At 27.7% G+C, this 25919-nt stretch overlaps 1 protein-coding gene across 6 annotated transcripts in view; it reads right to left on the reverse strand.

The window, feature by feature from the left end:
- The window catches only part of LOC132946434 (uncharacterized), a 120964-nt gene that overhangs the window by 10368 nt on the left and 84677 nt on the right, over window positions 1-25919 (reverse strand). For all 6 annotated transcript variants that reach the window (XM_061016438.1, XM_061016435.1, XM_061016433.1 and 3 more), the window contains 2 exons: window positions 13542-13759; window positions 6547-6941 (listed from right to left, as the gene is read on the reverse strand). In XM_061016438.1, the coding sequence (XP_060872421.1) occupies window positions 6547-6941; window positions 13542-13742 (596 nt within the window). In that variant the 5' untranslated portion in view covers window positions 13743-13759. The remainder of the gene's footprint in view (window positions 1-6546; window positions 6942-13541; window positions 13760-25919) is intronic.

The raw sequence follows: 25919 nt of genomic DNA on the forward strand, positions 1-25919 counted from the left end.
TTATCAATGCCGATCCATTATAGTTGTATAGTTATGGGTAAAAGTCACGTTTCGGGTTTATTCTATTTTATACAAATGTGTTGGACGGCGCACTGTGTAGGCAATTTAGGTACATTGCGGTTTTGGTGAACGGTTTAAGACTATTATTTATGTTACACCGTAGTTATTGATTATTGTTTCGTAATCGAATTGTCATTTCTTGGTATGAAATTATATAAGCTACTTAACTACTGATTTTAAATAGCAGACGAAGTAGCCGAGCTCATTTCAAAAAGGTTGCCGACACCGTATCCATAACGCCGTCCTAATCCCCTTATCTCTGACCAGCATCCATTAGCCTTTTAGAAAATACTCCACGTCGCGTAAAACATGGCGCGGAGACCTCTTTAATGGCCGGCGTAATGGTATTAACTTAGGTCCCGTCAATGGAATGCCCCCTTCGTCACGCGTAACGTGCGCCTTATCAATTATTCATATCATTAATTCATCGAACAAATTTACATACACAGATTATACAGATTTTCTATGTACAAATATAAAACCATATATTAAAATGTAAGTGATTTCTAATGATTTTTATAATTCAGACAAATAGTGTGTATTACTGGAGTCAAAAAAACAGTTTATTTCACCAATGGAGTGTTTGAAATAGAACTAAAAAACATTGGCTGCTACAACAGTTGTACGCCTTAAATAATTGTATCGGACGCTATTTTTTCTGGGCACCATTGTATGCTGTAGGCTACTGATAATAATGGACAACACTAAAAAGATCTAATTTAAAAAAGGGGAAAGTAGATAACTGGTTGTAGGTGTCGAGTGTACACCGTCATTGAGTAAGTCACTGTCGTAATGATGTGTTAATTTTAAATTCAATGATACATTTTTCATACGAAAAAGGATTCTGAGCGAATACGGTCTGACGGCCTATATTACTAAGTGCAGTTCATGATGTATTTATATCGCTACTGTAGTAATTTATTTTACGATTAGTTATACGGTAGGTTGAATTAATTTTTGCCGAAAACATTGCATTTATTATATTAATAATAATAAGTTCCGTAGATCGGTATGAATAGGTTCACGTGGTATAAAATACAATCAATAGTAAAAATTAATCCTAATTCAAAATGTTTTGAACATATAGTTATTGTGTAGGTACATAAAATATAATAATCAACGTAACAGTTTCAAGTTCTCACGAATAATATTTTTAAATTACAACAAAAAACTACAGTAATGTTTTTCTTTGTTGTAATATATTATCTATTTCGTCTTAATTTTAATTTAAAATGTCTTTATAAAAAAAAATTGTGTATAAACATTTTTCATAATATTTTTAATTTCAGTAGAGGAACCTTGTATTAAATATTCAAACTTTTTTACTGGGTGAACATTTTTTTACTGACATTTAAAGAAAAAAAAATAATGTAAAATGTTTATAAATAGTTCAAAAAGAGAGTCAAAATATTTTGAAAATATCATGATAATTTAAGTAACTATGGAATGTTTCTTCAAGTTTCTACGATTAATACTTTTTGAATCAGAACAAAGAAATTAAACTCGTTTGATGACGAGTAATCATTATTTTACGCATGAATATTCAATTTCGTCAAAATGTATATGCTATTCAGTCGCTCCTATAAAATATTTGTGGAATTACGCTAAATTTAATAACAACTCGACTCACGAGGAACTTTGTACTACATTTTTACGGTTTTTAACTGTGCCGACATTTTTTTGACTACGATTATTGATAAAAACTAAAAAAAAAAAAATCGAAAACTGCACAAGTCTATAATAAGTCACTCATAACTCATAAGTCATAATGATTCAAAATATTTTGAAAATTATTCCGTAAATTGAAGTTTCTTATACATATAAAAAATAAACATTTAGTGACAATTTCAAACAAGAAAATCGATTTAGTCAAGCATTCGTAAATAATAAAAATGAAAAAAAATACTGGGAATATTACTTTTAACCTCCAAAAGTAAACAACTGGATTCATTTTCTTATCAGAAAAGCCATCCGAGTCGAAAATCTGAGTATTTTTGTTGCTTCAAAAGGCGATGACGGACAAAAAAAAACATACCACTGTAAAATCAATACGTTCAGCGGAGCGCTCAGAATCTAAAGTAGTGATTTACGAACGTTGACCAAATTTTGTGCAGCGCGTGACTGGACAGTTGCGGATCGTAATAGAAACAACGCAAGGCAACGATGAAAATTGAAAATGGTAATTATTACGCGAAATAAACGTCGTCATAATATACGCGTGTTTTTCCTTCGAAATTCGCATTTTTCGTTTTAAGAAAACGCCACGCGTACGACTATATCGGTGGGTATCTAAACCCATATAGGTAATAACCTAACCGCATCAACCGCAATAGTACCGCGTGTAACATAATCCGTGTACCAGCGATATATATTTCGTCTTTCGTATAATTATACTATTAAAGTATATACCACGCTCGGTACCGCCGCCGATGGTAAGGATTCGCACGAGCCTATACAGATCGCCTCCGAGCGATAATCGACCGCAGTGTACATGATAAATATATTATTATAATATATATATATAGAGTGAATATAATACATTATAAAGCATCGCTCTGCCTCTGAGCCACCACCACAATCGTTTACACATTATTGCCGTCTTATCGCGGCCATTAACCGACCCCCGCAGCCATCATCATCCCCTCACCACCCACAAACGGATTTGTAGAGTTCGGTTTAGGGCGGATTTAATGATTATTATTACGATACCATAGCAGCTACAACTATATAGGTACGCGTGTGGTACATCACAAAATATTGCCATAGCAAACACGCTGTCCGTCGAAGTGAAATATTTCTCGGCAAGTTTATACTCTCCGTTTTTTATTTTATTTTTTTTGTCTTGCTTTGTGTTCAATTGTTCGGAAGAAATAAAAATATCTGCGTTCATCTCCTCTTTGTTCGTTCGAAGTTTAAACCGAAAGTAAAAAAAAAAAAATGGTTTTCTTAACAGAAATATTTTTTTTCCGTTGAAAAGTTACGGGTGAAAAATACCATGCTATTATTTTATCGCATGCAACCGCATATCAAAGAGATTGCGGTACGTTTTGCTTTGGTTTTTTTTTGCGTGTTGACAAAACGGTATATATTTTCCACTAGATTACAGATTTATATCCCGCCACCGCCATACATGTATATGTGTAGTAGGTAGCTAACCTACCTAGTGCAGAGGGGATAAAATACGAAACATTTTAAATTTTTATATTTTTATAAATAAAGGGTTGATACTATCGCGAGAGATATAATAATATTTACTTTCGTGCCGCATTTATATCTTACGGTACTCGTGGAATATATTTATTAATTATTTTATTGAGAGTCTTACACTACAATTGGTAATACTCGATGGTATAATATTATCGATTCTGTCATTTTTTTCATTTCACCTAAATTATATTTCCAACGATAATTCTGTTTATTCACCGTAACTATGTGATGATTTTAAATTATTTTTCATTGTTAAATGTATTTTTGACAGTTTTTCCCATAAAAACGAAAACATACATATATATCTCACACGCTGTATTATACTATACGATAGAATGTTAGGAATCTAACTTGATAAAAAGAAATAAAAATATTATTTCTCTTCCGAAATTTTGAAATGAATTCCATGTATAATGTATATATGTGTAATGTGTATATTCCATTCCGTGTATAGAAACTTTGAATAGAAAACGTTGAAAAACTCATTTTACATTTATATATAACCCAACACCGCACTTTTTGCGTTTATTATAAATTTGTTAGTAATATTTTTATGTGGAAAAACTTTTAATGACAATTATACTCGGAATGTTTTTGTGCGCAAAACTTAAAATCATAAAATAATATTAAGGATATCTAAGTTTTTAACCGCAAATAGTAATACATACATATATATATATATTACACATCCAAGTATACGTCTTATTATAAATATAAGTTATTAGTTATAACTATTGTTATTAGTAATCCGTCGATTTGATATTAACTATATTATACACGTGTATATAACTTTATGTTTTGTTTTTAAAGTTTTACTAACAAAAGAGATGTTTAAATAAAATAAAATTGCATTTCTGTTTGATTTTTAAACGCTCTAGGCATGATTAAATTAGGTACGTTCTAGACATTTTTTAAATATTGTTTTTACAGTAAAATTAGTTTTATATTTCGCTTCCAAAATATGATTCTGTTTACATATCTTAATTGGCTAAATTCAATCAAAATCAATAAAATGCTCCTCTTTGATTTAAAAAATATTGTATTTACGGTTTTCCTTTTTTTATTTTATGTTCTTAATAGGCTATAAAAATTTAGTATAATGATTAATGATAATCTTGAAAAAGTTTTTTAATATTGAAATTTGAATAGAGTATACTGTATATTATGTGTATATTATTAATTCCGGAGACATAAAAACAATGTCTTATGTTGGTAAGATATAAGTAAGTTTGTTAAAATACAATGATTTAAAAACTTAGTTCTATTTTAAAGTTTTTCAAGCGTTTACATATGAAACATTATTATAATGTCTAACAAAGTTTAAAATAATATTACAACGTCAAAAAAAGTATTAGTAAGGTAATTCGGTTGTGTTCAGTAGAATAAATGTATTTTTTTTATTCTTGTTTTTACAGTTGGGTTATTAATGTGCTATACATAATTGATAATTCATTTGAAACAAAAAGCTCATTATATTGGTTGAATTTAAAAACTACAGGGTTGTTATTTAAATAAGTAAAAGTAAAAATAAAATAACGATAAAAAATCGTAAATAATTGGGTGGATACTATAGTTCTATAATTGCTTACTATGGGTATATACTAATTGTGGGCCAGGGTTTTTTTAGCATAAATACGAATTTTGACCTAAGTGTTTTTAGGGTATTAAATGATTAAAAATATAAAATATAAAAATAAATATTATATACCTATTATTATGGAACTTAATTTTCCTTTTTATATTAAATATTTTATACAGATCGTGTACTGTAGCATCATCATTATTTACTACGGTTTATTGTTTTTTTTAAAATCATTTTTGTATTGGTATATTTTTTAAATTTTTGTGATAGGTTTTTTTTTAAAATTAATATTAATGCACAATGCACCGCTAAATACTTTTTTGATATTTTTTTTTTTGTAAATTCGAATTATGTTTATTTTTAATCGTCATTATTAACCAATGAATGATAATAAAATATGATATGCATAATAATATCTGAAATTGATAGAAATTATCTGGTACTTATAATATATAACTTGAATATAGCGTACAAAAATCTGCAAGGCTGCAATTCGGATTACACGTTTGCTCGTAGTTATCTTTGGAACGCATCTAGTATATGCAGCTCAAAATTATACTTAATTAACAGCAAAATAATTTTGAATTGATTATACGAAAACAGAATAATTGACTGAGATAATGAAAATCACAATCTACGAGAACCGTAAATTTACATCTAGTAAAAATACAAATAATATTTAGGGAATATATTTTTACTAATTATGTTAGGAGTTCTTTAGTAATAGATTTCAGATTTGTAAATAATATGTATCGTAAATAAATATTACATTTGAGAGAAAGACAGACAGAGCCGGTGTTTAATAGCTACGTTCACAAGTGTTCTTGAAAATACACAATTATTTCAATGAAAACGTTGATGAGTAATATAATATACATAGAACTCCGAAAAAGTTTTCAATACGATCGCGTAATGCCGACTATATATTAACAATATAATGTTATTCATAAAGTTTATATGCTTTCGTAAATATAAACCCACGATAACGCTGTGGGTATGTCATTTTTCTCATTGGTTGTTAATGAATTCAATTGACGTTTCGAAACTTCGCGGGTTTGAAACACAATTGTATACAATACGGTAAAATATATTAAATATGTATATAAGGAATGATCCATTTAACTGTCTACAGTAATTATTTTTGGCGACTTGAAAAATAAAAGATTTTATATAGTTTAAAGTATTTTATACAATTTACGAGGTACCCCTTGCCACTTCACCCCACTTAAAGAAACCGCCATGGCTCATACATAAAAAAACTATATTTTGTACTTAATAATAATGATTTAATACATCGACATTTTTGATTAGTTTTGTTCTTCGGGTTACAAAAATAAAAAAATTAGTTTGTCATTAAAACATTATTATTACCTAAAGAGATAATAAAAAAAAAAACAGTATAATTTTAGGTATAGACTGGTTGATAATAAAAAAAAGATTTAGACACTTAGACGGATCATTTAGTATATAATAAATTATAAGTGAATGGTTTAGTGGATTAGTGGATTGAGTGTGAAGTGACATTTTTAAAACTTTTCACACCTGTATCCATGTTATGCACTATGCACATAATGTTATCATTATTGTTATCTCCTTTATCAACTTGTGTATCCCTGAAAATAATGGTTCAACTGGCTCACAATATTTCCACAAAACTTATAATATTAGGCATATAATTATACTGCGAAATCCTGTACCTGGACATTTGCTTGTTTTCGCCGTCCATCGACTGGAGCTCGCACATCTTTTCCTTGTCCTCGGTTTGCCACATCTTCATCCTGACCTTCCGTGCCGCCTTGATGTCCGCTATGTCGTCCATGATGTCCAGCTGCAAGTTGAACTGACTACCGGTGGGAGACGGCGTGGCGCCACCGGCCGAGTCCCTGCGGTTCACCCTCGGACCCTTGCTGGGAAACGCTGCAATCGATTCGCGCCTGTTGCGGCCGAACAACGGCATGGGCGCCTTGGATATCGTGATGACCGAATGTCGGCGACCCGGTGTGTAGGGCCCCGGTGCCTTGGTCAACGTGGCCAAGAACGCCTGTTCCCTGGCAGCCGCACCGGCCGCTCCCTGATCGCTCAACCTCCGCACCTGCAGCAGAACAGCCACACAAAAAACGGGTAAAATATAGCCAGAAATAGCTTATCCGAAGGTGTACCTATCCGTCAAGGCTTGCACGTGACGGGGTAGGACGTGGTTCATTATTTTTCTTCAAGTGCACAACACACTTGGTAGAAGGATTTCCCAGTGATATTTTATTGTTTATTTTAGCCTGCCGCTATTTTGACAGTTTTAATGTTACAGAGACACAATTATAAATACTCAAAAAAACCAGAACTAAACTCCTACGGGGGATCCACCCCTGTCACCCGTTACCCACAAGTACGTGACCGATTTTTATAGCTGATTTTATAATCATTTATATATATATATATATATAGGCTAGTGCATGATAACCGAACGCTTGCAGGTTCTAGCAGAGAGTATATTCACGATTTTTTTAAAGATATTTTTTATAATTCTTTGGGGAAATATTTTACTGCCTTTATTTTTATTTTTCCATCCTCGTATATTATAACATGTCCGTTGGTAAACTACTATCGATTTCTAAGTTTTCTAAGTTTCAAGCGGCAACTTTTAGAGTTACACATTTAATTTCATAAATCTGGAGCTAAATAATATTTTCAGAATGTTTTGGTTACAATTTAAAAATCAAAAGTTCTTAGTTAGTAAATATAATATATGAGCTAACAAAATAAGGAATACAATATAAAAGTTAGAGTTGTGAGGACAATAAATTTTCCAAACAGAAAGCTTCGAATAAAGTCAACATTTTTCGAAATATCAAGTGTTCACTGTTAAAACAATCTCTCTGTTAAGTATACTAGTTTTATGTTAATGATAATTTATCAAAACTAACTGCGAGGAAGTTTATTACATGAATGTAAGTATTTTATGTGACGTATTAAAATAATTTAATGAATGCGGTGGAGTTCGCGATTGTGGTTCGACATACATGCTGCGAAAATCCGGCCCATGTTACAATAACCTTATCAAACAGGACAATTTGTCGGGATATCGGCTAACAAACTATTAATTTTTAAAAACCTTTATGACATAAGACATCGAGAAATTCACAAGACGGATAAAAAAATAGAGTGCATGCTAGCTTTTATATATAACGACACCTGCAGTGCTGGGCAGGATACCTAAAAAAAAAGTATCTAAATATAAGATACAAGATACAAGATACTTAATATATTTATTTATTTTTATTAATTTCTTAATTTACCTTGGATACAATTTTATCATATATAATTTATATTATATTATAGCTTATAAATGTATAATAATACGGTATGCATTGATCATTAACAATATAATTTCAAATAACATTAGATACGCCTAAAATAATAATACTAATAATAGACAAACGAAATAATAGGAAAAAGATTTACAGTCTATAAAAAAAATTACGTACACAATAAGAAAACGATATAAAAATAATAAATATATTTATAAATTAGCAATGTTGACTTATTATTTATTAAATGTTTGAATGTAGATGATTTATATAAATATTTAATTATATTATTTATATCCCATGTTTTGAAATAAATTCCTGGTTACCTTTTAAAGAGACTAATTTTTTTAAAGTATAATCTGACATACTAGATCTACATGGAGAATGAATAAGCCCAGCAAAAGAAAATAGTCGTTCAACAGCTGCTGAAGAGGTTAGGCTTGTATTATATTTTATAAATTATTTTTTTATTTTTGGATAATTATCTAAGCAACTGAGTGATTTATTTTTATAATTTAAAAACTTATAAATTCAAGCTCGTTACTTGACTGTTGTCTGAACTGGTCTGGTTCAGAAGAAAAAATAATAAAAGATTCTGACTCTGACTCTGCACCTGAATGAGATTCAATTTCTGAACTACTTTGTTTTGCACTACAATCAATTTCATTAATACATAAATTTTGAATTCTTTTTTTCTCTCGATCAATTGTTATTTCTGGGAGCCAATGTAATTTAAATGTAGGGTGAAAACATGTAGCTAAAATAGCATGATTAGCTTCATGTGTTAAATTTAAAAAAAAATCAAATCTATTAGACAAGGATAATATTATCACCAGACCACCAAAGTTACTTTAATCTAATATATTATTATCTAACGTATTATTACTTATTGGACTTAGGAAAATTGTTATATAAATGAAATATGAAACATATTTTTTGAATGTAGGTATCTAGTATCTTAATCATAAAAAGATACTAGATACAAGTCAATAAAGTATTTAAATACCCGATACAAGATACAAGATACAATTGTATCTAAGATACGTATCTTAAATACTAGTATCTAAGATACTGCCCAGCCCTGTACGACACTATTACGTATATTATTTAAGATTAATCGATTAATACAATCTCTTATAATAATATGGGTAGATAGTTCAATAATTATAATAATATTATATTCAAAATATTAAATAGGTATACATATTTTGTTTTTATAAAACGTAATACTCTGCAGTGTATTCCGGCAAGTTAATCCGACAGTACTCCGGTCCAACAATATATTATTATCTTATAAGAATGTGTCGGATTACTGAAATGGATTCGTGTACTATTTTTATAGATGCACAGTGCACACTACTCTAGGTACGTCGGTTGGTAGGTATATAGTTTTATTTACGAATTGAACAAAAAATTATTGATGTTACGCATACTGTATTACTGTCTTATGTGATATTATTTAGAACAAACAAAATCGAACGATTTTGTGCGATAAAGCAGTGTTAAAAGTCTAATTTGTATCCATATTCCATATACAATATTATTGTCTACTCCTTAAATCGTCACGCTCGGAGATAACATACTTAATTGATAATAATAATATTTGATTTAATAATAATAAATGCATGCGTAAGTAAACGGAACCTGCAATACATTATACAACCAATATAACTATGGTTGCATCATTTCACTAAAATTTATGAAATCCTGCAAATGATCAATCTCTGGTTCTCCTCTCGTCTCGAGTTGTCCAGAAAGTCTGAAGTGATTATCAAAAAACTTAGGGTTGGTCACACAAACGTATCACATTGTTTCTTAATGGCCGAATAAGGACGCCCCAAGGTGCACCTCCTGTGGGGATCATATTGCACAAGCAAACTTGACGTATTCTCTACACATTTTTCACAGCAGACAAACCGTTCGATACGCTCAGGACACGGAAAATTTAAAAGCTTCCGGAATCATTGGCCGTATCGTTCAATCGGGACTTTGGGCTCTGCCTTAACCTAATCTTAAGTTTATTGGCATTGATAATTTATACACAATATACTTTATTGCACCTATCTTTTAACGAGTTGTTTATATCATGTAACACCCATATGTATTTGTCAACGGAAAATTATTATGCGTAATCTGTGTGTAAATAAATATATTATTATTCACAGTTTGACGTTATATATTTTAAAATTATAATAATATATTATAATAACTTATACGTTTTACATAAAACGTGTCGAAGTTTTGAAAACTAAATACATAAATTTGAATTTAATTAGTTCATCAATGTATTACACGCAATTTAGTGTTATTGGCCAATACCACTGAGTATAGAAATATGGAAATATATTATAAAATAATTATAATTGTTTGATGGTCATTACTCGTTAGGTACCACATTTATTATAAAAATATTATATACATATATATAGTTCATAAATGTATAATGTATATACTATATAGGTATTTTATGCAAATATTCGTATTTTGGTGTATTTATTTCAAGGATAAAGCTTTGTTAAAAATAAATACCAAGATAATATCCGGAGCACAACTTAAACAACATTTTTTGTTGTTGAAAATATATAAACTATTATAAATATATAAAATAAAACAACAATCAATCAATAGTATTAGCTGCATTGTCGTGATGGCAAGGGAAAGGGAACAACTACTTAAGGGTTTGTAAAAGTGAAGAAACTTTTTTTTTAAACAACGAATAAATACAATTTCAAAGTATCATGAGACGTACTGTTGAGTTAAAGTCAATAAAATGCAATTAATACTTTCCCTAATCTGCACGATTAATTAGTATTACAACAATAATCGAAATGTAATAATATAACTGCATGCGAGAGTCGAAGAATATAATTGTTGTAAACAATTCCTTGAAAAACAGCAACTTTTTTAATCATTGTATTATTATTTTTAATTATATTTTAAACGATAACAGTTACAAGGTAACCAAAATTACGTTAAACTCGAATAACAATAATAATGATAATAAATCATTATTTATACCAGTTTTGTATTAGAATTGGTGTTGATGCCATATCGAATATGAGTAGCATTATATACTACGTCGTCGTAGTTAACAATATTTACATTTATAGTTTTACGAACTTGAAATAAAAATAGATATAATTAAATGGATGATATAGTTAATGTCACGATTAGAGAGATAGGAAATTATGATTTTAAATCATTTGGAGATCCACAGTAAAACAGTTACGCGGGCCGCGGTTGGTTTGTACCACACAACTACTCAAGTATTTATTTAACGATAGTGGAATTATTAATTGTAAGCATGGAGTGTTTCGGATTACGAAGCTAAATCTAATACAAATACAATAGTGTAGGTACATATTGTAATATTATTCATATGTAAAAGAATTGAACTGCCCCACAACCATGGTTGTTTAATTCGATTCGAAAAAAAAGTAAAAATCGGAATAGTATTTGATATTTGAATATTTGATATAATTTTAAATTAATGTTTATAATAGTAGGTGTTTAAAAAATATTTTTGTTTATCAATGATGAATATTGACTTTTTTAAAACTAATTTAAGTTTCACTCTTCAAATACCGTTTTGTCAAATAGCCATTAGTTATATTATTACTCAAACGTGATTTTGAGAAATGATTTAGTGAAATGAACTAGGTAATTTTTTCATATTATGCATAATATTTGTATCAATATTATAGACTGTCAATTCCTCACAATACCCATTTTCAGGATAGGATTTTCCCATATTTTACCTCTACGCTAATAAAAATAAAGCACTCCTATATAGGTATCGACGGAAAAGGGCGAAGACACGCATCCCTTTTATTTTAAACATGGGATACGTTTGTCATCTATTTTTTTTACCTACCTATATGAAAATGTATTACAGTTTAACTGAAAATCATTTAAAGTGAAAAAAGCATATTGCTCCATTTTCACCGATTTTGTAACATATAATCTATAATCATAACAGGGGGAGAAAGGAAGGAATTTAAAATTTAAATTGGCATTATATTAAGTATTAATATATAAAAACCGGGGAAGTAGGTCTGCTATGTATTGAGTGTGTTGAGTGTACCTATAAGCAAGTGGGCACCTCTCTGCTATATATTAGTATTGTCGAGTGGATTATGTGTTCAATTTTAATTCAATGATATAAAATCATTGTATACATAAAACGATTCTGAGTAGAGACGGTTTGTCAGCCTATACTACTAAGTATATAATATTTTTATAATATTATCACTATTAAAGTAATTTATTTTTCTACCTATTAGTAAATACAGTAGATTGAAATAATTTTTTTTCGCGAACGTTGCATTGGAAAATATCATTATGTATTTACAATATAATATAATGATAAGTGAGTATACTTAAAAAGTTTCAAGCATCCACGAATAATACTTTTAAAATACAAAACAATGACTGAAATCATTATTCTCCGTTTAAATATCTAATTTCGCCCAAATGTAAATTTAAAATATGTATTTAAAAAACTGTGTGTATATAATTTTTAGATTTTTTGGTTATATTACGAAATATTGATGAAGGCTGTTATTTTAAATTTACAATCCTTAACTATAATAGTTGAATATTTAGACTTTAAACTAGAAATTAATTTGCAAATTTTTAATTTCATAAATGTTTTCAATATTTGAACATTAAATTCATATAAAACCAAATCATGCACAATAAGCATATTATGTATTTTTAATATTTTTAAACTACTATTGTGAAATTGTATGAGGAACCTTATCGTATTATAGTTTTAAGCTTTTCGACCCAACAAAAAAAATTTTACAATAAGAAAATCATTTCATGAGAAATCGGGTGAATATCCAATGTCAAAAAATTTGAACTTCGAAAGTTCATAAAAAAATAATTCGTCTTAGAGGCAGATTTTTTTTTACATAAATATATTTTTGGGATGGGTTGTGTGCACCGGCGTACCGCCTTACTTATTACTTGGTAGTTGGTACCTGGACATCGTACATTTGTGAATTTACTAACAACTCTAGGAAAACTCAATTTAATTCAAAGTTTAACACTTAAATAACTGATTACAACATTGTAATATAATGCAAATAATATTATGTCTTTAAGTCAGATTTAATGATAAAACCATTCTGCAAGTCCAATTACATTTTTCACGATTAACCGCTGTAAATTAAGTCCATAATTAAAAATAAAACAAACAAAAATCTGATTACCATGAATGTAATATTCTATAGATATATCTTATAAGTTATAATATACTTATTAACTGTTATATCTGTACTTATGTTATTGTTAATTTCGTTTAGTATATTATGGTTTGTGCGAAAAAAATGTTGGTGATTATGAAAGAAAAATTGAATTATTTAATCATTTTTATAAATTACTTGACTAGCAGTTATTCCAGATGTGCATTGCGGTGTCGGTAATGAGCGTTTCCGCATGTCTCTAAAAGGAGACAGGAAAAAAGGGTCCTGCGGAGGAGTATCGGGACATCCTTGTCCATATCCGGCCACATCATCTATATCTTCGTCTTCTTCATTAAAACAGTTTTCTTGATCCACCACAATTACCGGCTCAGATTCCATTTTGGTATTGAGGTTCTCTGAAAATGAAAATGAAAAGGAAATTATAAAATTTAATAACTGACTTACATGTACCTACGTTATAATGTTCATATAGCTTATAATGTAAATATAAAATCAGTTAAATTTAAAATGCGCTTGGCACTCGGCTGGGGGTATTTATGGGTTTAAAGAGATTTTGTAGATTTTAGACGATCCAATAAATACATAGCCAGCCAATTTCTTGTAAACAGTTTATTTACGAAAGGAAATAGTTCAATAGTTATAGAATCTACTCAGGAAGCTAATTTAGCATATATTTATTTTTACAATTAATTCAATCTATAATTTAATTTATGTTTTAAAAAATCCTTCAAATATAGTAGTTGTATAGTAATATATTTAATAGAATAACGATATTTCCAATTATTTTCATCAGTAGTTGTTGTCAAAAAGTAATCCTAGTATGAAAGAAATATTTTTTTTTTATGATTATTGAAAGTGTTAAAACAAATTTACAATGTTATAAATTAAATAAGTTTTCCATTTTAAAATTACTTATTAGGTAACACTTATAACTCATAAGTGTTTAATATAATATTTACTTAAATAATTACTTCTATGGACTTGATAAATATTTAATATAAAACATGTACCGTCGTAAATGGCATGATCGCAGTAAATCGTACTTTTAATACATTTTTTTTTTTTTTTTACTTTTAAGTAACAATATTGTTATAGTGTTGTACAATGCTATTTCATTCGATTTATTAATCACGTTTGTGACTGTGTAACGGCTGACCGATTTATATTCACAAACTTCATACTAGTTTTTTTTTTTAAAAAAAAGACCATTTATCATACTGTGCAATATTATTATAATAACGTTTTTGAAATATCCCTTCAGGATGCATGGCCGAGTAAAACGACACGTTTGTTACGATTAAACAGTGTTATTTGTATTACTCTAGGTGCGTTGGAAAACTGTGGTATAATAATAAAGGCATCCTAGCTAGAGGTACTTTATCAACATGTTGGTTTTGACGTATATACAGAAGTGTTACATACTTACATTGCATGACGACTAGAAATTGTTACCTAAACTATAATAATATCAAGCGAATAAAGTCGAAATTATTCGCTGCATGGTAAAATACAAATGTCTTACTCAATTTTTATTTATAAAACATTACCATAATTATTATTGTTATTATTGCTGTCCTTAATATTATCCTGTTTAATCAATATTCTTGGCGTTAAATCATTAAATAGAAAATGATCTAAATATTATAATAATTGTTGTGGTCATGGTAATTTTACTAGGCAATCAGTTTTTGCTAATTCATAGATTTTTATTTTTAAAAATGAAATATTTCGTATAAGTGCGCCGTAAAGTTTAGATCAAAACGATCCAATTTTTTTTTAAATTAAATTTACTATACTAATATTTTTACTGGATGACCATGAAAGATAATGTATGAATATTTATTGAGAAAAAATATAAATCCAAATTTTTTATCAGATGGATTCAATTTAATCGTCTGTCGGTTTAGTAGGGATAGATAATTCACTGGTGTGGATAAAATCCAAATATTGGATAAGGAAATACCGCTAACACGCTGTAAATTGTAATTTTAAAAATAACTTTTATGGTGACTTACAAAGAAAAATTATGTGTCCACCATATTACTTGTTCGGAAAAACAAATATTCTGTTATAACTAATAGGGGTTGTACATTTATGATTTACTTTTGGGGGGAATCTCGCTCTAGTCATGGCAATTCAAATATTATAACTCGAGTGAATTGAAGTGTATCATAACTGACATCTGTACTCATACTATTGAAGTTTATTTTTTTTATCAATATAGCTGGCATTGTGTTTCTTCAAATTTACGAATAAAACAATTCGGCAATCCACGATCTTATTCATAAATATTAAATATAATATAATATTTTTTTTTAAATTGATTTAAGCTTCTCAAAAGAGCTGGCTTATATTTTGAATGACCGTAATCTGTTGGCGATAGTTGTTGTTGTTGTTGTACAAGTTCTCAGCCGGATACAATTTTTAATTAGCGACGAAATGAAATGTAACGAGAAAACTGATAAAATATAAGGATTTATCCTGGTATAATCCAAAAGGTTAAAAGGATCATCAACTAATTTAATATACGAAAAGGGCGAAAACAGTGGCTGTCTGACGTCGTGGATAATTCTGAGTGTTATTTAATTGCGTTTCGTTGGCGGTAGTCGGATATTAAATTATGCCGACATCGCTGATGTGGTAAAGTTGTGTCGTTTTCCGAAAAATCATTACGTTGCATATCACGCACAGTCATTGGTGTATACACTCAACACTTAACTAAACCCTTGTGTTATTATAATAGCAATATCATAGCCGTCTACAAAAATCAGGGTATTGTCAGCTGTTAAGAGGATGTTGATCATTAATAAATATTTGGGAGTTGAAAAATGTGCAGAATACGTATATATCTACCGATTTGTTTCTTTTTGTGTGGAAGTATTATTACATACACCTACCTCTATAAGTATACAATATATATATTACAATATATACATAAACCATATAAGCGTATTCTCAGATCCTCTTTATGAATATTGAAAATAATAATATACATGTATTGAGCGCGCATGTGGATTTGTGTGTACTTTAACTTTGTGTTTGTTAGCACTCAGTAAATAACAAATAATCGACTCTGACAAAATCTGTTTATTAAAGATTAAAACGTCAAAAAAATGTTAACAATTATATTATAGACTTCTATTTTCTATTTGACATAAACCGATAAATCTAATATATAATATATAAAATAAAGTCAACATTTTAGATAAAATGTAGGGCGAGGACTTGATCCAAATATAAAAGCGTATAACCTATGGTGACTGAAATATATGCAGAAATTAATAGTGAAGTTATACTATGCATAATGTGTTTACTATACCAATATTAACTCGAAAACAAATTTTAGATTCTGAGCACAGCGATGAATGTATTGATTTTACAATGATGTATGTTTTTTTTTTTATTTTTTTTTTTTATTTTTGTGTCTGTCATCACTTTTTAGGACAGTAAAAGTGCTTGGATTTTCTTCAACAGTAACTTTTCTGATAGGAAAGTAAATCTAGTTGGTACTTTGGGGGTCAAAAGTAAAAATTTCCCAGTAGTTTTCACAAGCGACGTGAAAAACAAAAGAAAAATTAAGGAAAAACGGGAATTTTCACGCAAAATCTGTTTTTGAGAAAATCGATTTTGGTTTTTGGTGTAACTCTATAAGAAATGACTGTAGGGACATGACATTTTGACTGAATGTTTATAATTGCATTTCCTTCAATATTTTGACTTATTTTGAATTGTTTACGAACATTGTCAATTTCCATTTTTTTTTAGTTTTTTTTTCTATAATTATCAAAAAAAATTTATCTGTTGAGTAAAAAAGCTTGAAAATTTAATAAAAGGCTCCTAGGTTATTGTTTCAAAGGCAGATGAAAAAAATTTAAAATCCTTAGTCACAGTTTTTATTTATAAGCATTTGAAGTTTAAATATTTTGACAAAATACGGAAAAATCACGAAAATTAGCAAATTATTGTGAGTTGCGAAATCATAAAAAATTTTCTTTTTAAATCTAAGATTTGAAAATGTAATACAAGATTATCAATAAGTTTGTCTACCTTTATCAAAAAACAAAATGTCTACAAGAAAGTCAAATTAAATTTTTATGAGCGTTTGAAATTCATATTTTTACAACATTTGATATTCACTCGATATCTCAGGTAACGATTTTCTTATTTTGTTGTAATTAAAAAACGTATTACTGTAGATAATTCAAAATTTCACTGAATATTTGTATCAGCATTTTCTATACACGATAAAATTTTGAAAATAATTTGACTCTTTTTGATCTGTTTACGGACATTGTCAGTTTTCAATTTTTTTATTTTTTTTTTCTATAAATATCAATAAAATTTTATTTGTTGGGTAAAAAAACGTGAAAATGTAATATAAGGCTCCTGATACATCGTTCTATAGCAGTTGAAAAATATTAAAAATACATGGGCACAATTTTTTTTATAAGCATTTAAAGTTCAAATTTTGACAACATTTATCAAATTTATAATTTATTAATTTTTTTGTAGTTAAAAATGTATAAAATGTTCAACTTTTATAGCTAAGGATTGAAAATTGAAAACAAGGCTCTTAGGCTCCACGTAAATAGGTTATATTTAAATTACTTTATTCACAATAATATCATCAAATATACTTGGTAATATCATAGGCTGAATGACAGTTTTCGCTCAGAATCGTTTTTCTTATACAATGATATTATATCATTGAATTCAAATTTAACACCATCCATTACAGTGACCCACTTGTAACCTACTGTACAGCAGAGCGACATCCACTTACCCACCTTTTTTTTGTTAAATGTAGAAAAGCTTAAGGGAAATCTTCTATGAAAATTCTAAATCTTAAATAAAAATAGAAAATATTTTAGGAATTTCTAAATTGAAATAATTTTCCAATTTTCGTATTTTTGATGATTTTTTTCAAAGTATTGACTTCATACGCTCATAAAAAATAATTGTGGATTTATGCTCAACTTTTTTTTTTAATTTCATTTACATCGATTTATGAGGAACGTTGTATTATATTTTCAAGTTTTTACTGACCAAAAAATGTTGTATCAACAAAAGTTAAGAAAAATTCGTCAATTTTTATACCTATAAATTTGTCAAAAAGAGTCACAATATTTCAAAAATGTTATAGTGCATAGAAATAAGTAATTCAAATATAGGGTTAAAATTTATCTATATTCGGTTATTTTTTTAATGTTACACAAAAATCAAATCGTTTTTTTTTTCAAAACCTGGTTTTGCGTAAAAATTTCAATTTTTCCTTAATTTTTTGTTGGTTTGACACTTTTTACCTTTGACCCCCCCCCCCTCCACAAGTATTATCTAGATTTACTTTTCTACTAGAAAAATTGCTGTCAAAGAAAATATTAAAGCATTTTTACTGTCCCAAAAGGTGAAACAGACGCAAAAAAAATCAATATATTCAACGCTCAGTATCTACAGTAAAAATAAAAATATTGTATAGTAGTTACTTATAAAGTAACTGAAATAATATACATAAAAAAAACAGTTTGAATATTGAAATTAATTAAATATTTAATACAACGCAATAAACTATAGTTCCATATAACAATTAAAAAAGAGAAACCTTTATATTTATATATCTCTTCTTTTATTGACTAGTATGATGAAATATGAATCTATATCAATGACTCACATTTTGATATTTATTAAGGCGCCCGGTGCCGATACCATTTTGTCCTCAAAAATACCCTTTGCGGGAATAACAAAACCACCTTGTAGAAACAACCAAATTTCATAATTTTTTTTTTTAATTGCTAGAGGGAAATATTCTACAGCCCGCATCGATCTCTGTTTTTCAATATTTTATTCTCAAACTTAATAATATGTCTAAGAAAATACAAGATAAAAAGCATTTTTTCATAAATTTTTTAATACAATTATATGAAATAAAATACAAAATCAGAGATCGATGCAGGCTGTAAGAAGTCTTCTTCTTTCAGATAAAAAAATAGTCATCAAAATCCAACAATTCTACAAAGCTTGAGAGTTATTCCCGTAAAGTCATTTTTTCGATATAATACACCCTATCAATCCCCCCCCCCCTAAATAGGTATCGGGTAGTAGATTAGTGGAAAAGTCTTATAATTGAGGTGGCAACTAAAATATAAACTATAATTTTCAAATTTTATAGAATTGTGGAAAATTTGAAAAACTGGCACCGGGACCCTTAATACTGGCTATAATGGTATGAATTTACTTTGAATAGAACCGTTATCTATACAATTCTAATACAAACAATCGTAAATGTGTACAGTAACTTTGGACGATGAATAAATATACTTCAAACAATCACAATGGACGGACGAACACAACGAGGATATAAGCGGTGTTCTAAACTTATGTTTAGAAATATAATATATAGGTATATAATATATATAATTATAATATGTAATTTTAATTAATGTAGCAACCTGATTTTTATGTTCGCAAAATATGTCACATGAAGTTCAATGGTAGAATAATTTTAAGTGCCTCTCAATTTTAGTTGTTTCCAAAAAAAATTTTTCGAACACTGCAGCTATAGCCTATAGATATCCCCGTTGTGTCCGTCCGTCCGTTAGTTACCAGTTGTACATAGTTACGATTGTTTGTATTAACAATTTATGACCACGCAGTTATGCTATTCGGAGTAAATTTATGATTATTTAATACAGATTTATAGTAGCTAATATGTATTAAAAAAAACTGGGTAACAAAATATAAAGGTTACCAAATAATTATTTTTAAATTGTGTATGGAATTTATTGTAGTTTATTGCGTTGCATTAAAATTACGTTTGGAAACCGGGAATTTAGCAAGCTCGCAGACCGAGCTTTCCTAACTTTTTTTGTATAAATTCGTGAGTACATATATAATATTATTATACACATACAGACTTACAATAAATATTATATTATTACGAACATATTATTATTTTATTTGGCTGCAGCGCGTGTTTTCAACGTAATATACATTTATCACTATTATATTCAACTATTGTATAAGAGTAAGAGTATAATGTAGTATATAATATAATTATTTTACTGAAATACTTATAATATTGTACGGTTAATGGGTTAATGTAAACTAACTGGCTACTATTTAACTTGTGCATAATCATGCAAGGAAATCATGCCACTTGAAGGTTATAACAGATGATGTTATTATAAGAGACAGAGTTTGTGAAACTTTGTGATACACCTACAACCTACGTGATTTTCAGTTACACGACCTGACGACAAAATATCTACGTGCTAAAAATTACTGATTATGCTCTTAAACATTTAACCGTAATGATTACAAAAAAATATTATCCGTTGGTGATGACCTAACTGATGTTTAGAGTTAACTTTGTCTTCAAATAATATATTTAATTTTTTATATAATAATTGTCATTACGATAATATTGTTATAAACTGCATGATAATTATTAATAAAGCGCGGTATACATTGAATCCAGTGGTTAATAAACATTTTTAATTTTCTAACAACATTTTAGTACTTGCATTTTTTTTTTCATAAAATACTACGACAGAAATATAAAGAAAGCACACATTTATGTTCTGATACAAAGAAATGAAATTATAAATTTAATTTTACTAGTGTTCGTAGGTTTTGCACATTTGTATATATATTTTTTTGATCATATTATTCATCATACTTTAATGATTTACGATTTTTATATTATAATTATCTATATTATAGATAAACTTATAGATTCTACAAGATCGTTAACAGCTTTCCTAAAAAAGAATATAGTTTAGTTCATTCGCCGTACTCATCGTTTCGGTGTAGGGATTATATAAAAATATTATTATAAATTATTACGTATCAATTCATTCACGTAATACAGTGTAATCTACTTTAAATGATATAATATCTAATATATTTTTTTAGTCAACTTCTTATCAATTTTATCTTCATAATTTTTAGTAATTATTTTTCACAATAAATATTTTATACTACGTATAAATAATCTGTTTTCGATGTTTTGTGCACACTCTAGTCTCTAGTCACTTGACAGTTGACACTGTCTAGTAGAACTTCAGTAAAACACATTATTTGGGCACATTTTTTGTGTATATTAATAGTTCAATTTAAGTTATGTATTATGCATAATTTTTAACTGTTCCATAAAATCATATTCCTTTTTACAATACTTAAATTAAAAAATTAATTTAATTTAATTTTTTAATATAATTATTGACAATTTTGAGAATGGCTATTACGATCTATACATATTACGATAAGTAATTAAAAATAGTTTGTTTAGACGATATTATAAAAGATAAAATGAAAAAAAAGATGCTAAAAAAGAAGATCATTAAAAATTATGTTACAAAGCCTGTAAGTTAATGAAGAATATAATAATTAGATTAAATGACAGGGTAAGATCAAAGATGATGCTGTATAGGAAAACGGGATAAGAACGATTATTAATTTTGGCATTTGAGAGAGATTGTCTACTAGATGAATAAAAAAAGGTGGGTAAGTGGATGTCGCTCCGCTGTACAGTAGGTTACAAGTGGGTCACTGTAATGGATGGTGTTAACTATAAAAAAATTAATAAATTATAAATTTGATAAATGTTGTCAAAATTTGAACTTTAAATGCTTATAAAAAAAATTGTGCCCATGTATTTTTAATATTTTTCAACTGCTATAGAACGATGTATCAGGAGCCTTATATTACATTTTCACGTTTTTTTACCCAACAAATAAAATTTTATTGATATTTATAGAAAAAAAAATAAAAAAATTGAAAACTGACAATGTCCGTAAACAGATCAAAAAGAGTCAAATTATTTTCAAAATTTTATCGTGTATAGAAAATGCTGATACAAACATTCAGTGAAATTTTGAATTATCTACAGTCATACGTTTTTTAATTACAACAAAATAAGAAAATCGTTACCTGAGATATCGAGTAAATATCAAATGTTGTAAAAATATGAATTTCAAACGCTCATAAAAATTTAATTGACTTTCTTGTAGACATTTTGTTTTTTGATAAAGGTAGACAAACTTATGGATAATCTTGTATTACATTTTCAAATCTTAGATTTAAAAAGAAAATTTTTTATGAATTCTCAACTCACAATAATTTGCTAATTTTTGTGATTTTTCCGTATTTTGTCAAGATTTGAACTTAAAATGCTTATAAATAAAAACTGTGACTAAGGATTTTAAATTTTTTTCATCTGCTTTTGAAACAATCATCTAGGAGCCTTCTGTTAAATTTTCAAGCTTTTTTACCCGACAGATAAAATTTTATTGATATTTATAGAAAAAAAAACTGAAAAAAATGGAAACTGAAAATGTCCGTAAACAGCTCAAAATAAGTCAAAATATTATGTTGTATAGAAAATGTTAATATAAACATTCAGTTAAAATTTCATGTACCTATGTTCATTTGTTTTAGAGTTGCACCAAAAACCAAAATCGTTTTCTCAAATACAGATTTTGCGTAAAAATTCCCGTTTTCCCTTAATTTTTCTTTTGTTTTTCACGTCGCGTTTGAAAACTACTGAGAAATTTTTACTTTTGACTCCCCCTAAGTACCAACTAGATTCATTTTCCTATGAAAAAAAATTACTGTTGAAGAAAATTCAAGCAATTTTACTGTCCTAAAATGTGATAACAGACACAAAAATAAATAAAAAATAATAAAAAAAATTTTAAAAAAAAACACACCATTGTAAAATCAATATATTCATCGCTTCGCTCAGAATCTAAAAATGTTTCACGGATTTAAATTAATTATTCATGAGCGTTTGTAGTTAGGCTTGGGTATACATCAGTAAATTACAAATTATCATGCAATGGTTTTATTATTTTGTTGTTATTCAAAAACCATTAACCGTAGGTACTTAAATATTTTGACTTGTTTTGAGTTACATATAGACGTTCGGAATTTGTAATTTTTTAGTTTTTTATTTTATAAATGTCGTTAAAATGTTATTCTTTTGGTCAAAAAGATTGGTAATTTAATACTAAGTTCCTCACAAGTTTATATAATAGTAGTTGAAAAATTGACATTTAAAGCGAAAATTTTTACAAAATTCATCATAACCTTGACAATTTGCAAATTATTTTGTAGTCAGATATTCATTAAAAATGTTTTTTATACCTTAGATATGAAAATTTAATATAAGGTCACTAATAAGTAGTTATAATAGGAGTATTGAAAGTATGGAAAGATCAAATATGGACAAAATTTCTCAAATTGAAAATTTATAAATTACTTAGGTAGTAACTAAAAATGTATTAAATGTTCAACTTTTATAGCTAAGAATTGACAAACTAAAACAAGCCTAGGGTTATCAACTATTATAAATAGTTAATACTGTAACCAAAAAATCTAAAAATATATAAACACAGTTATTTTTTACAGACATCACAAAGTTCAAATTTGGACGAAATTAGATTTTGAAATCAAAAATAACGATTTTTGTTATATTTCTGTAATTAAAAAATATTTTTTGTGGGTATATGAAACTTTTAGAGTAGGTATATTATTATATATAATACACACAATGGCATTTTTAAATTTAATATTTATGGCAAAAATAAATTTGCTGTTGTACTAATGCTTATAGTAAAACAAATTACTTTAACCACAATAATATCTTAAAATATATTTAGTAATATTATAGGTAAGCATACAATGATTTTATACCATTGAATTCAAATATAACACCATCCATTACAGTGGCCCACTTGTAACCTACTGTACAGCAGTGACTTCCGCTTTTCTGCTTTTTTAATTTTGAAAATAAAAAGTAAAATCAAAACACCCAATTTGTAAATCTTATTTTTAAACAAATTTTTATGTTAAAAACGTTTATTTAAGTCAAGTAGCTTATTTCTTACAATTTTTATAAAAATCAATATTTTTTGGAAGTAAATTAATTTGAAACGTAATCACTTTTATCATAATATTCTTTTTGGGAATAATCTGACTAAGGATATTTCTTAAATTATTTATCATCCATATTATTTTTAGAATTGTTGTAATACGTTTAACTAGTATCAATTTTTATTTTTATTTGTCAGGTCTTTCTGTTACACTCTGTATATGCACACACTGCATCCTATTTAAAATATTACATAATATTTTATTTAGTGGAACAAACAATAGTATACGCTGTAAATGTAATACTATAATGTTACACATACTATAAAAGTGTTTTTTAATAGCCTCACTGAATAATAACAACTAATAAATAGGTATATCAAAGATAAAATAATATTATTTTCATAATATTTAATATTATAGTTTACGCATTATTATTTTTCATCAATACCATTATTTATTTCTGAATAAATGTGTTCTATTCAACTTAAAAGAATTGTGTCTGAACGTACACTAACAATTATTAATTGAGCATAGTATTATGTTATATACAGAGTGATTCATCAAACATGTTTACCCTCAATTAATAATACATTTATTCAAATTATGTTTGGAATTTAAAGGTATACTTAATAAGGACCATAATTTCTAATGCTTGGATTTTTATGCAATTAAAGAAATTTACTGTGGCTGTACAAACATATTTTTATTTTTTTAAATTATAAAATTGTTAAGGAGATGATAATATGTACACAAATCGTAATTTTAAACAGTATTATTTTCTGATTATTAAGCTTTGAGTCTTAAGTTTAAGTCCTTGAATCGCGGATAAGGATTAGTCTACAATACTAGGTTCAGTAGATAGGGAGACAGCCATGATGATTTGAAGATTATAGTAATTAATGTAATTTTATAATTTATAAATAGTGTCTCAGTATGATGTTGTACTAGACTAAATATTAAATTGGTTTAATATTTTGTACATCACATTATAAACGACTATTATATTTAGTAGGTGCATAAAGTTTATTTGGTAGGTAACCCAAAAACTACTCACTGAGGTGTGGGAATCAGGTGTTTCATAGTTATAAAGTAAAATAATCTAATTATCAATTTACAATAAAAGTGGATGGCTCCTAAATATGTATGTATTTGAAAATAGTTAGAGTATTTTAGTGTAGGGAAGCATTGGGCTTGATGATACATTTTTGGTATTTTTGTATTTTACACAAGACTGGTGTAGTAAAATAATTCTTAATTTTTAGTTTTCATTATATTCACAATGTGTTATGATTGATGTAATTATGATAACTTCTAAAAAAATAATATATTTGTAAGTTATACTCTAGCAGAATATCGTAAAATTAAAATATCAAAGAATATTACGAATTCAGGCCAATGAGCCGTGGACATAAGTCCAATACACAGAAAATTGCATCATTTCACGATTATTTGTGTTTTATTCATGAAAATATTTGCATTAATTCACAAAATATCCAGATAATAGAAAATCAATACTCACTCGAGCATACATTACTAGAGGACTATCAAAGGGCTGGGATTGTATCATCATTTTTCCTCCGCCAATACAATTTAATATTATTTCTTTGTTTATCACACTATAGTTAGAGTTTCATTGCGAGAACATTGGAATTTGGAATTAAGGTCTTCAAGTCTATATTATCA

The sequence above is a fragment of the Metopolophium dirhodum genome, chromosome 6, assembly GCF_019925205.1.
Source record: "Metopolophium dirhodum isolate CAU chromosome 6, ASM1992520v1, whole genome shotgun sequence".
In the NCBI taxonomy this organism is placed as follows: domain Eukaryota; kingdom Metazoa; phylum Arthropoda; class Insecta; order Hemiptera; family Aphididae; genus Metopolophium; species Metopolophium dirhodum.